The sequence below is a fragment of the Corythoichthys intestinalis genome, chromosome 2, assembly GCF_030265065.1.
Source record: "Corythoichthys intestinalis isolate RoL2023-P3 chromosome 2, ASM3026506v1, whole genome shotgun sequence".
Classification (NCBI taxonomy): domain Eukaryota; kingdom Metazoa; phylum Chordata; class Actinopteri; order Syngnathiformes; family Syngnathidae; genus Corythoichthys; species Corythoichthys intestinalis.
Genome location: NC_080396.1, coordinates 43,446,096 through 43,461,736, shown reverse-complemented (window position 1 = coordinate 43,461,736; position 15,641 = coordinate 43,446,096). Strand labels below are relative to the sequence as shown.

Here is a 15,641-nt window from a genome sequence, read left to right as displayed (position 1 = left end):
GCTCTCTGTAGGTCATTTACTGGGTCTCCCTGTGTGGTTCTGGGATTTTTGCTCACCGTTCTTGTTATCATTTTGATGCCACGGGGTGAGATCTTGCATGGAGCCCCAGATCAAGGGAGATTATCAGTGGTCTTGTATGTCTTCCATTTTCTAATAATTGCTCCCACAGTTGATTTCTTTACACCAAGCATTTTACCTATTGCAGATTCAGTCTTCCCAGCCTGGTGCAGGTCTACAATTTTGTCTCTGGTGTCCTTTGACAGCTCTTTGGTCTTGGCCATAGTGGAGTTTGGAGTGTGACTGACTGAGGTTGTGGGCAGGTGTCTTTTATAACGATAATGAGTTAAAACAGGTGCCATTAATACAGGTAACGAGTGGAGCCTCCTTAGACCTCGTTAGAAGAAGTTAGACCTCTTTGACAGCCAGAAATCCTGCCTGTTTGTGGGTGACCAGATGCTTATTTTCCACTCTAATTTGGAAATAAGTTCTTTAAAAATCAAACAATGTGATTTTCTGTTTTTTTTTCAACATTCTGTCTCTCATGGTTGAGGTTTACCCATGTTGACAATTACAGGCCTCTCCAATCTTTTCAAGTACGAGGACTTGCACAATTGGTGGTTGACTAAATACTTGTTTGCCCCACTGTATATCAACAGAATGGGAATGAAACTCCTTTATTGAATGTGAAACCATCCTGCATTTGATTTAGACAGAACTTTTCTATTTTTTCATGCGTCTTTAAGCACTCAACGCAGACAACCTGTTAACGTCCCACATCTGTCTGACATGAATGTAAATCACATTTTTTATACATATACCCCCCAAAATTGTACATGTATTATATGCCTATTCTATCAATAAATTGAGTTGTTTATGAGCATATGGAAAACCTATATTAAGAGCAAGCACAACGTTTAGATGAAAATACAAATATGTCCGAATATACTGTATAGGAGGATGACAATTGCTGCTCAGTGTGCGGGACAAGATTTTGGGGACAATATTCGTCTTTGATGGATGTTTGTCTGTAAAAGGTTAGTTTTGGAAAGTCCTGTAAATACAGTATTAAGAATAACACCACTGAGAGAATAGAGCTTTTCATGAATAATTTTCTCAGATGAGTACACTCACACCACACCTCCACAAGGAGCATCTGCTGGTTCTGGCCTTCAACTACATTTGGCTCCAGACAACAAGCGATATCAGCAAAGCGAATAATGAAGATTCACATTACCAGACAGCGTGATCTTGCAGTAACACAATTTGGCCTTGCAAGACTCCCCAGACATCTGGTGTTCACACATAGCTGCTTGGCTTGCAATAAGATTTGCTGCTATTTTTGTCAGGGATGCATAATGACATCTTTGCCACGTCACTTATAGAGAATAAGAATTTATTTATTTCGTATTTGGACAAATATAGTAGTATTTGTTACCGTGTGTTCTTTCAAGATAGTTTGTGTGGTCTGGGAAGTGTTTTAACGATGATGGTTGCATCACACTGAAGCTTTTTGCTCTTATATAATTATTAAGATATGGTACTATTTGTGCAAATGCTTCACAGCTCGCCTCGAAGCAGTCCTCAAAGGTCTTGGGTACGCTTCCAACCATCTGTTAATGATGACCATTTGCATTCTCATTTTGTTGTCAACAAGAGCACACTACCTCTTATTTCGATGCTGAAAAACAAAGAATGAGTACTGTATATTTCCTGTCGCATAATACACTTAGAATTCACTTTTGTCCCATTCCCACCTACAGCATCAATACCTCCTGGCCTCCCTCTAATTGGCTTTGTCCTTGCTAGTTCACTTAAATATTTAATGGTTCAAGGAATTTTATCGTAACACGATTACAATCACACATTGCCACATAATAAGGCATGAAATACTCTACGATACCCGAGCTCCTAGGTCAGAAAAGTAAGTACTTAAATTAGTGAACATTAAAATAGAAAAACAAAATAAGATAAATGTACCTATATCAACTATAAGCGCTTGTAGATGCCATATAAATAGGGTTGGTTTTTCATTCAAATTGCTTCATATTTGCCCTGCTGAGCAAGCATGGCTGCCTTGCCTCTGACATTAACACACACTGAAGGCCTGAATAATGAATTTCAACCTTGTAGTTGGTCTGCCGCTCTCTTGCAGCGTCCTCCCCCCTTTGCAACGCTCATTCTGGCAATAGATTCAAGATGCCTAGTGATGCGATCTCACTGCTATAGGAACTTGAGGCATATTGAGGAGAGGCTAGCGTTATTGCTCACAGTGACTACAGGAACTCCTCTTTGCACAATGCTGCAGAAGCGCCTGCTGCTCTTCATTTTGCAAACGTGTGTGTAGAGTAATCCTTTAAAAATGGATTAAGATATGCAAACAATAGTGGAATGATTTGTTTGTGTCTATTTTTATCTTGTGCTGTTTTTTCATCAAGAGAAAATATAAGACAGGTACCATTTATTCCCTCTATGGTAAAGAAATGAAGAATTTCTGTAATGATGAAGCACAAGTGTACAGTCTGTTCTATTTATAAATCATTAAAGACACAACTGTCGATACTTCTCTTCACATTGCATCATCTTTGTGGCTCATTTTACCCTATTCATTTCTCCCTGCTAATCAAGGCCAAAGTATTATTATCTTGATAAAGAAAACCCTAAAATAATTTTAATGGTATGCTATTCATCATAATGAAATATTGTTTGACGCGAGAATGGTTCAACGTCAATTAATGCCGTGGTCATCCCTCTCACTCAAAACCCGTATATCCTAATTAAATTTTCCCCACTTAGGGTTCTTTAAAGTTATTTAAGGGACTTAAAATTCTTTTTTTTTTTTTTAAACTAAAAGATGTTTAAAGATAAGGTCGGAGACCATGGGCAAAGACTGACAGCAATCAAACTGCTGAACAGTTTTCATGTGTCTGTGAATATACGGGAACAAAGGCTAATGTCTGAGTAAATATTCATGCTTCAATCATAAATTTTGTTGTGTGTTATGTTGAAGCTGTCCAAGTTTACATGTCTGCTTGGTCATAGTGGGAAATTTTTTTAAAAAACCTTTTAGAAATTTTAAATATTTTTGCTAAACAGTACACTGTATACGAGCACAAAGTGTGTCGTAAACTGTAAAATTGTTGTTTGTCAATATAACGCATACTTAAAACAAAAAATATTAACTTCAATGTAAAAATTGCTGCTATTTGGCCTAAAAGGCACCTTATGAGGATATGTATACCCCTAATGCTTATACTCTTTCCTGTGTTACTGAGGTCAGTGGCCGATTTAGTCAGGAGATGTCCAATGTTAATAGAAACATCCGTCACCAGCTGTTGTATTCCAGAAGTATGTGTGCGAAAGAAAGAGGGCATAGCCAAAGGACACAAACACATTTAGCATGGTGCTCTCCTATAACAACCTGTAGATGTTAGAATGACCAAATCTCTCTGCACTGATATAGAACAAAATGAGAAATAGATCGTAGGATGTGAAACACAATTTTTGCTACGAACGAAGAGCTCTTAGTTTCCCCCTGCGCGCAACTACCAATTTCATTTAAGTGATGATTGCACAGCTTAGATCTTTTTTCATCTTATTTTCCAAGCAAAAAGCATGACATTATATTTCTTTTACAATTTATGCCATTTAGATATACTAGGCATAAGTTGTTTTTCGTAAGCAGAATTTCGCATTTAAAAAGGCAAATTCTAAAACTGATTTGAAACTTTTTGAGTTTCTTAGAGTTTTGCACATTGCTAATACTGCTGCAGTTGGTTGAAAAAAAAAAAAAACATACTGTAGCTAACCAACAAAGTATCTGGTGAGGGAAAAGCTTAACGTTGTCCAGTTTCAATTGATGGGCATCATCTTTTCACTAGCCAATTGTAAAATATAGTAGAGACTTTTCAACACATGTTTGGGTTTTGGTTTGGCATGTGTTGCTAAAACATTTCAAAACGTCATCACACTTGCACGAGTGCTATGGTGCCTTGACTTTAATGTCAGTTTAGTAATGTTAGTTTAATGTAGTGGTCCCAAACACCGTGCCTGGGACCGGTACCAGTCCGTGGTGCATATGCTACCGGGCCGCACAAAAATAATAAATAATTCAATAAGGACCGCATTCTGGCCTGTGCCTCTTGACACACCAATCTGCCTGCCTAGAGAGAGTAGAGATATGTTGACATCGCCCTCTAGTGGTGGCCACCATTACTGGGGTGTTTACACACGTCAGTAGCAGCCCAGCGTCAGTCAATGTAAATAGTAACGTTAGCTGTCTGCTACTGGCAGCACACGTCAGCAATGGCAGACGGGGTCTTTCCAGTCGTTTTGCTCAGACACTCGCCCAAAAGGAAAGAAAACCACAAGATGGAGATAATAATAAAACTGGATAGAATGTTGTCATAGAAATCAATTAGAGCTATCATCTATTATTTTTTAAATATATCTATGTGCACTTGTCCTCGACAATGACTTATGACGTAGACGCATCCGATTAATAATAATAAGCCCAGAGGCTATCTAAGATGACTGAAAAACCGATGTGTTTGGACAGCTTTTTACGGAGAAAAGGCCACCTGACGAGCCAGTAGAGAAGCCTAGGCAAAGTCCACGTTCCATAATATGTGGCCAAAAGTTACTTTGGCACATAGAGACTAAGCACCCAGGAATAATGGATAAGCCTATCGAATTTTTTAAACAAAAACGCACGAGCACGAAGGAAACAATTAGTGAGGGCCACTATTCAATAAAAGCGAATGCACTGAAAGCATCATATTTTGTGACGAACCATAATGGTAAAGCTAAGAAACCATTTACAATTGGAGAAGAATTGATTATGCCTGTGACCAAGGATATTTGCCGTCAAGTTTTTGGAGAGGCCGCTGGTAAAAAAAAAAAAAAAAAAAGGCTGATTCAGCGTCTGGTGAGTGAGAGACATTGTCCCTGCACTTAACACGACAGGGCTAAAAACAAACCTTATTTTATATTTACTGTATCTTTCTGCTGGTCCGTAAAAAAACGGCCCACATCACACGGGTTCATGGTGCTAAAAAGGTTGGGGACAACTGGTTTAATGCATTTACTGCCACTGACAGCAACAGACGTCAAATATATTTCAACTGGGACACCTGGCTGTCAATGAATCAACTCATATGCTGCCATTGATGATGATAGATGTCCATTTGAACTGGGAGGGCTAGCACTGACCGATCACTGCTAGCCTTCCTAATTAATTTGGATTAGAAGTCTATTGCTGTCAATAACAGGAAATTAGTTGGTGAAATGGATTGACAGGTCATGAATCGGTCCTAGCCTCTTGAGTTCCTTTGGTTTTTGTGTCCACAAATTATTCAGTAAGATAAAATACCAGTAATATCAGTCATTTTTCGCAGATGGTAATGAAAGTATGCCTATGCGAGTATCATTTTATTGTCTGTTTATGTGTGTTGTAGCATCACTTGCACATGTCAGGTTGCGTTAAGTGCAAAACACTGCCACACGGTTTAATTCTATTCAATTTCTGCTGACTTGCATGCCCACATACAGTTGTTGCAGCAGTCAAGTACCACTAGGTCAAGGTAGAAGTGCGTTTTCTTTTGAGATGTAGGTTATTTCCACATTCATATTACACATTCTTGTGTTTCCAGGCTGAGCAACACCAAGAAGCAGGCGGTGCACACAGTGATGGGGATCTGGATGGTCTCTTTCATCCTGTCCACGCTTCCAGCGGTGGGCTGGCACGACACCATTGACCGCTTCTACACCTCCGACTGCCGATTCATTGTGACAGAGATCGGCCTGGGGTTTGGGGTTTGCTTCCTGCTCTTGATTGGCGGTAGCGTGACTATGGGTGTGATCTGCATCGGCATTGCTCTCTTCCAGACCTTCTCCATTCAGGCAGGCCATAAAGCAGACAAGAACAAATTCAATGTTCCCACCATTGTAGTAGAGGATGCCCAGGGTAAGCGTAGATCCTCCATCGATGGGTCAGAACCTCTCAAGACTTCGCTGCAGATCACGTATCTGATCAGCGGAATTGTCTTCATCTATGACTTCCTCACAGGCTTCCCCATACTGGTAAGTTCACCATCTAAACATGTCAACAATTATTTTATAAAAACAAACACGATGTGTTATATTTTGATAAAGACTGTGTCTTGAATTATGATATTCATTCATTCCATGACAGTGCATGAGTCCCAAGACTCGACTCCTCCAGCTTTTTTTCTTACTACAGAAAGGCTCTATTTAACAAATCAAATGACACGTATGTTTGATTTTGTTTTCCATTTTATCATCTTTTCATTGCTTTATGTTTATTGTTTGTGGTTTGCCTGGAAAGATGTTAAACAGGACTGCTGGAGGTAATCATTCAAAATAACACCCTGATGGTGCTGCGGAAACATGCCATGCTGCTTTATTATTTACATGAACCGAAATGTTTCTCCTCCTCCACATCGTAAAGTAGGCCAAGCTCAGTGCGTATGGATTGTATGTGTTTTTTTTCCCAAGAAGTCATTTAGTGAAAGCATGGTTCCATGAAAGGGACCAGAGCTGGGGTTAGGTATGCAGATGTCTTCTCCCTTCTTTAAGAACAGGAGCGTAACCATCCACAACTTCTTTGAAGAGTCCTTGAAGATTATCATCAGCAAAAGAAACCTGTTTTTTTCAACCTGTATCCATTTGGCTTGCAAATTCCAGCCTCGTTGCCTCATTCATGTTTTTAAAGTTGATTCATCGTGTTTCCTGACAGACCTGAGGGAATGTTGCGCGCTAAAGACAGCTTACACGTGATACAAATTAGCTTGCATTCAGTGAATATGCCTGGTAATGCTGGAACCTTTTAGTTTAGGGCAGTACTTCTCAAATAGTGGGACGAGCCCCCTCAGGGGGGGCGCAGAGAGATGCTGGGGCATGTGACCTTGGGGAACATACTTTTTTGGTCGTACTAGAATAAAGTGTAGAATAAAGCACATCCACTCAGTTGGTGGCAGTGCCGCTCTCATTCTTAGCGTGTGCGCAGTATTTTTGAACCAATCAAGAGCACCCAACAAAGAGCACTGGAGATATGAAAAGCTTAGACAAGAAAATATGACGAAGCGTATGTAGCATTTAGCTTTTGGCTTTGACTTTTAGTACAGTGGGTGACGAGGAAAGACCAGACTATTCACTTTGTCTAAAAATGTTCGCAGCGAACAGCAGGATTTTTTTTTTTCAGCGAGTGTCAAATATTCCCGCTTTGTCAGTGTTACATCAGTAAAGCACTGTCAGCATCGTATAAGGTGGCATACCAAGTTGCTCAGTGCAAAATAACCCTACACCATAGCAAAGGAGCTGATACTGCCTGCAGCAAAAATAAAAACTGTCCCTTTGTCCAATGAAACTGACGTTTTGTTCTATTAATGTTTGTTTTTTCGGTCTAATTGTTCGACATATTGTCCTCATGAGGTAATATTGCTAATCAAATTGAATTTAATATTATTTATTGACTTTATTAAATTTTATTTTTTCAATATCAAACGGTCAAAAATGTATCTTGAATGTATTTTTACACATTGGATGTGTTTTTGTTTTTTTTTACGCTTTATTGTAAGTTGAGCTATGTTACTTTTTTCTTTAATATTAAAAAGAACACAATGTTACGCAGAGGTGTACTTATAAGAATTTTATATACAAATGATACTACAGTACATACTTACAGTGGCAACAGAGAGTTGGGGGGGCGCGGAATGTTGACGTCTTCCTTCCAACAGAGGGGGGGGGGGCGTAAAAGAAAATAATTGAAAAGCACTGGTTTAGGGTAAGCCGTTTATTGTGACTTTATTTTTTTCGGTACCCTGTGGAGTCTGTTGTTCAGCTTTTTAAATTTCTTTTTATACCCTTTCATGGGATGTGGTCACTATAGTGGACATCTATTAAAAGTTATCATTAGCTCAACTCATTCACTGCCATCCCAGGTCACAGAGTATGTGTTGTGGTCGTTAGTAAAGGGGAAATTGGCATTGAAAGCAGCTAGTGATGGCAGTCGAAATCCAACCCATTTCAACTGGGTCCTTTTTTTTTTTTTTTTTTTTTAAAAACCTGTCCTGTTCAGCTGTTTGACACGGAGAATGGAAGTCTAAGTGCCCGGATAGTCTGAACAGTTTTAATGTTTCACATCGAGAGTCTGACATACTCCCATTGTGATCATTCGACATACCTTATACATACTTATTATAACAAAGCAGCGAAAAGGACGGGGTTATGGGGGAACAGAAGAAAAGAAACACAAGAGAAGAAAGAAAAGAAACATAAACAACAACAAGAAATATATTGAACGCCGAACTACACTTACTGCTAATATGTTGGTGCTATCGTCAGCTAAATGTATTTCTGGTTGACACCATGTGGGGGGCCTGTTGACCTTGTTGTTTATAAGCTAAGTGATAGAAAGGGGTAGAGTGTACACAAATCATCTCTGTGATCTAGAACCCTGTAATCGTGTGAATCCTTTGTGAGTGTAACCACGTTGGCGACAGACCCTACGCCGCCCCATCGCCAATCCCGGCACCGGGACCCCCCGCCCGAGGGCGCCCAATCACATCCAGCAGCACGCGAGCCCCACCGGGCACGCAACAGCCACGCAGACGAGCGGAGACGCCACGCGGGTGCCGACACAGGGCCAAGGCCTCCACCAGGTCAGCCCGGGGAGGGAGGGGCCAGGGGTGTTAGCAGCCCAGCCCATCCCTCCTCACGCTGCCCAGCAAAGGAGCCCCCCCCCCCAGGGTGGTCCCCCGGGCCACCCGCGCGCCCATCTACCGGCCTTCAGGGATGGCAAGCGGGGACGCACCACGAACCCCACGCCCGTCCCCAACCCCGTCCGCCCACCCAGGCCACGAGCCGCCGCCGCAGCCCCCCAGCCTGCACGGCACGCCACTGGGCCCCCTGCGGCCCACCAAGCCCAGGGCAGGGCAGGATCCCCCGCCGTATCAGGCAACATCCAGCCGATACACCGCCGCCCAGCCAGCGATCCGCGGCGGAGCACAGGGCGGATACCCAGTTAGAGAAGAGAGGGGAAGGCGGAGGCAGGAGAACGCTGAGGTGCCGCCGTGGGGCGACGCGACACCGGAGCCCCGACCTCCCCCCACTCCCGTGGCCGGCAGCCCAGGCAGAGAGGAGGCCACGCCTCGGGAGCCACGCCATAGAAAAAAAAGTGTGGGACCCACCTACCACCCTATTACTGTGGCTGCCAGGTTCTAGGCTGGCAGCCATAACCCAGCACCGTGATGGGATTGGGAGGGGGGGGTTGTGCAATGTATGCATTAAAATCGGAGAGCTTGGCTTGGGCCACACTTATTTGAATATATATCTTTATTCTTCTTCATTTTTTAAATTTATTACTATTTGTTTTAAGGTATTTTTGAAGTTTCAATTTTTAAAAATATTTTATTTATTATACATGACATTTTTTAATTTGTGTGTATGTGTGTGTTTTTTGTAAAGATTTTTTAAAAACATTCTTATTTATTTATTAGTATTTCAGTAAATGCTATTACCCCTTCAATTAATTCATTCATTTTATTTAAAATAATTTATATATTTCTTTTATTGTCCCTCGTAAAATTTGCGCGGGCAATGCTAATACTACAATTAGATGTCAAATAGAGGCCACACAATATTTTTCTGTGGAACGCAATTGGCCCCTGGTTCGTATGTTTGTGACCCCTGTCCTATATGAATACAATTAAAAACATTTAAGAAAAATAATTCATAGTTCATGCATGAAAGGAGGAAAGTATTTTATCACCGTAACAATTTATTTCCCCCCTAATCAAGAACATGTACAAAGTGATAGAGCTCTGATTTGAGGTTGAAGCAATAAACTCTGAACTGTGAGGCAGATGGGCTAGCCACTCATGTCGCATAGTTTCATTTGTACGTGGTACAAATGAATGTGTGCGCTTTTATTCATATTATTGCCAAACATGAATGTGGAATAAATAACAGGTAGAGATGCTCCATTAATGTAGCAGTGCTGCTCAAAGTAAAGTGGTGATCTCACAGGCCTTTGGGTGCCGCATCTACTAATTAGCATTAAGAGGGATTCAGGACACTGGCAAGTTTGTTTTTGTGAGTTGAATTCAATTCTCCTGGTTTGCTGTTTTGTTCATTCACTCTGCGTGCACTTTTCAAGCAGCACCTTTAATTGATTTTAGGACAGTTATACTATCCTGTACGGGTTTAATGTGTTCTAAACAGAAAGAGTCATAGTGATGGAAACCTATGCTCTGTAAAAGAAACAACAAAAGACCTCTTCAGACCAGATATAATGAGCTATTTAAATGCATGGGAAACACGAACAGACATATGAAATGTGTTTGGAATGCTCATTTACATTTGTGTGATGATTCATGCACTCGGCAATAGACTGATGGTGAGAATAAATTTGGGTTAACGTTTCAAAGCTCCATAAAGGTGTGGAAGGAAAACAAAACTTTTTAATGCATGCCCATGTAATTTTGAAATGCATTCCAAGAGTCATCTTGTCAAATTATTTGTTTTTTTTATTTTGCCCCGCACAGGTAGTGAGTTTTGCCAGCCTGAAGTTTGAGCGGTCTTACAACTGGATGGTTCTGTGTGTGCTCTGGTGCTCCATTGTGCAGTCCATCTTGCTGCCCATGTTCCTGTGGGCCTGTGATCGCTATCGGGCCGACATCCGCATGGTGTGGGACAAGTGCGTGGCCATCATGTCCAACGATGAGGTGGACGAGGGTAAGCCCCCCCAAAGTCAAGTGTCCTTTCTACACCCTATCCCTTACCTTCCCAGCCTCCTTTTTCCTTCCTTTCCTTGACCCAAATACATCAATGCAGTGGATGACTCCTGTTTTTAAAGGCCTGAGTTTAGGACCCTGTCCAATGTCTCAATTGTAGATTTTTTTTTTCAACATGTTAGTTGAGAATTCAAAAGTTGCTGTCACTGGCATCAGCCATTTTTTGGGGGGGATAATGTTTTTGTTTGATTGTAAACCAGTTAACAGTGTACACATCCAAAGTCAGCTGGGATAGGCTCCACCACATGTGTGTCCCTAATGAGGACATTTGGTACAGAGAATGATTAGATTATTTAGTTAATTAATTTTTTCATGTGATAAACTCAATTGGACTGTCAGTTCACAGTACATTAATCCTTTTCTCAGTGATGTTATGGTTTAGGCCAGGGGTTATGGCGCCATCTTTGGAAATTTACCCTGAATATAATGTCCAAGTGATAGCTGTGATTTCGATTTAATCAAAGAAGTCCATTTTCATTTCAGAGATTTCTCAGTCTTCTAACTAAACTGTACTAGCGAGATTGATAATGGTCGTATTCAGTGTTGTGCCAATACCGTTTTTTTTTTTTTTTGCTCCGAGACCGAATCCGATACCTGGCTGTGTGGTGTCAGGCAATGCCAATACGAACCGATGTCAAAAAAAAAAAAAAAAAAAAAAAAAATATATATATATATATATATATACATACATATGTATATGGCGGAGAACACAGACAAGACTGAAAAAGCAGTTTCTGCTCTTGCACTCCTTTTTTAAAAAAACAGCTGTATTTAAAGCCAAAACAACTGTTGTGTTTGATAGAACAATATGTCTATATGCTGCAATAGCAGATTCATGGCGCATTAAGCCCCCGAACTATTTTTAATTTGTCCGTTTTACCCTGGAAACCCCCATTCACAGACATCGAGCAACCACTTTTGTTTCAACCTGGTCATAAAAAGAAGGTAGGTAATTATATTATTTATTCAAAATGTCAGTCATTTTTCGTTTAGAATCATTAATTAATGTCTAATATTTAGTAAAAAAAAAAAAAAAAACGGTTTAAAAAATTATTTACTCCTATATTTTAAACTTTTAAACAAATTACGTCACAATGAAAAATTTGGCGTCTGTAAAAAAGTTAAATATATCTACCTTAGATATCTACCTCATAACTATCGCTTAATTGTATTTTTTTTTGTTACTGTCGCATTTTCCCCGATATGTTAGATGATAAATAATTGATCCAAACAAAGAAAAATTGAAAAATAACGTTTAAAAGGGTAACTATATGAAAAAGAAAATCTCAACCACTGCTTGTTGTCTGCGATTTCTGCATCGCAACCCTTGTTATATAACCATGTTTCACCCATAAATTTTAAAAAATCCGACTGTGGCCATTCACAGCTGTGTCTCGACACTCGGTGATACATGCTACATGGAGTTTTTGGATCGAAACAAGGCAAGTAGGCGATAATATCTCGTTAAAGTCATGGCGTCTGTAATTCTGCTCTCGCGTGCTCTCACCTCCAGATAGGGTTTTGCTGTTTAAAAATTACAAAAAATATTTTTTTCAAAAAATACCCTCCTGTTCAAAATTTTTCTTCCCCCAGAAAATTGCAATTTTAAGCTTTCCAATGATGTATCACACGTGCATGTCGGACAATTTTGAAAGTTGGCCAAATTGGGGATCTCAGAGCGGAACTTCAAGTCATCTGAGTGTTTTCCGCCATATATAATATGGATATGTGTTTATATTAAATACTAAAATACTGCAATTTATTATTTTACTTGAATGTAAAATAATTGCTATCGTTGCTCGGTCAGACTCTGCTTGAAAACCTTGATAAAACAGGGAAGAAGAACTAATGCAAACTTTGTGAGTGCGCAGTCAATGCCATTATACCACATTAGTACGTTATCTTCGCTCATATGCTAATCACTTTTGCTTGCGGACCATACAAATACGCTAGCCTTCCTTTGCCCCGTTTTCCCTGCTTCTAACCAAATTAACATCATTATAGGTGCTCATGTCAGTGTTAGTGTTCATAAAAAGTTCAAACCTGGCTGCTATTACCATTTGACATCTACATGTATCTACCATATAAATTCTAACATGGAAAATATGACTGATCAGTGAGCAGATTAAAAACTCAAAACACCACAAGACTTGAAACAACTATTTTCCATCTAACAAAATCTTGGGAAGCACAACCGGCGGTTGGAAACTAATACTCGAAGAATACATATTGCGCAATATAGGTGCATTTTTTTTGTTACTCCGGATATATTACTGCATTTAGTCCTGTATTGAGGCCCCTTCTGATACTAGTATCAGTGTAACACTAGTAGTATTATTGTAGAACAGGAAAAAAGGGTGTTTTGGATGTTTAGGCTGCATTAACAAACAGCTGTCACCCTTTTGTGCATGGAACCGAAGCACTGAGTGAATCATATGACGAACACCTCATTGACAGCTCGTATTAATTCAATCCAAAGACCTCTGTAGAGGAAATCCCTGTGACTGGAAAAGACACAAGTCACCTTATACTTGTAGCTCAGAGTACATCCTTAATATTGATTAAGAAATTGAATACTGAAAGATATTTTGTGGATTTTTCCATGGAGTATACAGTTAGTCATTACCGTGGGGTCTACAGTTTAATGTCTCTGTTTCCTATGCATGTATATGTGGTCAAAATGAGCCAGTTTGTATTGCTGTAAAGGGCTTTGCTTCACCATGCACATGAGTACCATGTCAAAAAAGTGAGTGATTCCTGCAAAAAGGCCATATTTACCTTGCAGCAATTTATTCACTCCATTGCATTTAAAGATGGTCTATTTTGGCCCAGAACAAGAGGATGATAGAATAAATGGTTCCCATTCATTTGGAAGGACCAAAAACTAGAAAGCAGAAAAGCACTTTTATACTATCATCATTGTCATATTAGCCTCAAGTCACAAAAAGAAGCCCTGTGTTTTATTTTTCTGGGCGCAGCACTTTATTGTTGATGATTTTCTACTAATTTTGTTTCATGGAATGACTGCCACTTGTATTGAAGTTAAAAGATCATAAGATATCATGAAAAGGCTGTTAGACATGGGTGAACTTGTTAACTAACATCCTGTGCGTATGAGTATTTTTTGTGTGATGGTTTATGTGGATTTCCCTCTCTATCCTACACACCCCTCCCTCATTCCTGTCATCTTTCAAACATTTTAAGCCACCTGGTGTCCTTTATGAGAAGTGCATGTTGCCAAGTAAGGGGTCCTGTAATGACACAAAAACACAAGGGAGCCAATATTTTGTGCGATAATTAACACCTCTAGTTCTCTGCTTCTTTTTCCAGAGGGCTTGCCATGTATAACTCATCACAGTTGTATGTATAACGACTGTTTCCTGATTATTTTTTCAAATTTTTTGATTTTTAATTAAACTACTGACTTGCATGCCCACCTGCCTGTGCTAAAAAGCTGCTATCTTTCATACCTTTGGCACAGTTTCCCCTCAAATGCAGCATTTTACAGCCAAGCTCAACGAATCCTAAATTAACTTGAATTCTCTAATTGGGACATGGAGGGTATTTTTCATTTGTTTTTGGGTTGCTTCTCCATTCAAAAAGCCTTCAAAAGAGGAACTTATTTTGACCTTAAATTAGTCTGGCAGTACAAAGTAAAAACCAAAGGCAAACCAAATCAGACAGCAATTGAACATGTCTCTATTAACTATTCATCTTTCTGTCTGTCTGTCTGTCTTGTGAGTCCGTTGCTATCTAACCCTGACGCTCGTGCTTTTCTGCACTTTGTAGAAAACAGCCAAGATGGAGGAAATCATGTCGACTTAATATATGACAGACCATATGACTATAGCTCTGCGCCTGAAATCGTGACCGTAGACCGTAATGCCAAGTATGAGTTCTCAACCTTAGAAAGGGGGGTCCCGCAAGGGTATCCAGTGAGGGAACAGCAGGAAGATAAAATGCAGTATTTGCAGGTATTTTCTTTTATTTATTTTCTTCCTTTATTTTTACTTGATCACCTGACCTCTTTTGAATGACACTTCATTGCTAATGTGCATGGACAAATGGCTTTGTAGCCCTTAAACAAACATTGTGATGCTACTATATATACATTACCTTGTGATTTGTGTGTGCGTGTGTGTATTTGTTTTTTACTTATTTCCAAAATATGTTCTGGCTGGTGAATACTTGGTAGATAAGCCCATTGGCACTCCTATCAACTTTATGGAAAGACATGGACTATCTGTAAAAAAAAAAAAATTTAGACGAAGGATTTTGCCTTTATGCACTACGGCAATTGATTGAATTGTGGACTGTCATCTTTTAATTAACAGATTCCACAATTATGGCATTCACCATGAAGAAAGTAGCACTGTGTTGAGCAAACACGTTCATGAATGTACATTCTTAGGGAGGAAAGTTGGTGCAAACTACCAGTAACATTTGCAAAATGGACAACCGGGTTATACTGCCATTAGTTTTTTAAAGCCTATTACAGGAGAGTAACTGCCCCCAATGGGTTTGAACAGATCAAGTCGCTAATCACAAGTGAAAAAGAAAAAGTGCAACTGAGATGTAATTATTACTTAGAGGGGGATAGGGTAGCCAAAAAATTTTATTCAAGTAAGAATAAAGTTACTTCAAAAATAATATTACTAAAGTAAAAGTAGTCATCCAAAAAATGTTCTCAAGTTTTTGGTGAAAATAATACTCAAGTATTGAGTAACAGTGTGAGTAACTGCTTATTTTTATTATTTATTTATTTAAGTAAAAAAGTTTTTGGTGAAAATAATACTCAAGTAATGAGTAACATTGTGAGTAACTGCTTAT

At 39.6% G+C, this 15,641-nt stretch overlaps 1 protein-coding gene across 1 annotated transcript in view; it reads left to right on the top strand.

Moving 5' to 3' along the window:
- The window catches only part of LOC130911877 (probable G-protein coupled receptor 153), a 47,268-nt gene that overhangs the window by 19,760 nt on the left and 11,867 nt on the right, over positions 1-15,641 (top strand). Inside the window, exons 3-5 of the mRNA XM_057829504.1 lie at positions 5,649-6,078; positions 10,563-10,752; positions 14,601-14,785. Of these exons, the coding sequence (XP_057685487.1) occupies positions 5,649-6,078; positions 10,563-10,752; positions 14,601-14,785 (805 nt within the window). The remainder of the gene's footprint in view (positions 1-5,648; positions 6,079-10,562; positions 10,753-14,600; positions 14,786-15,641) is intronic.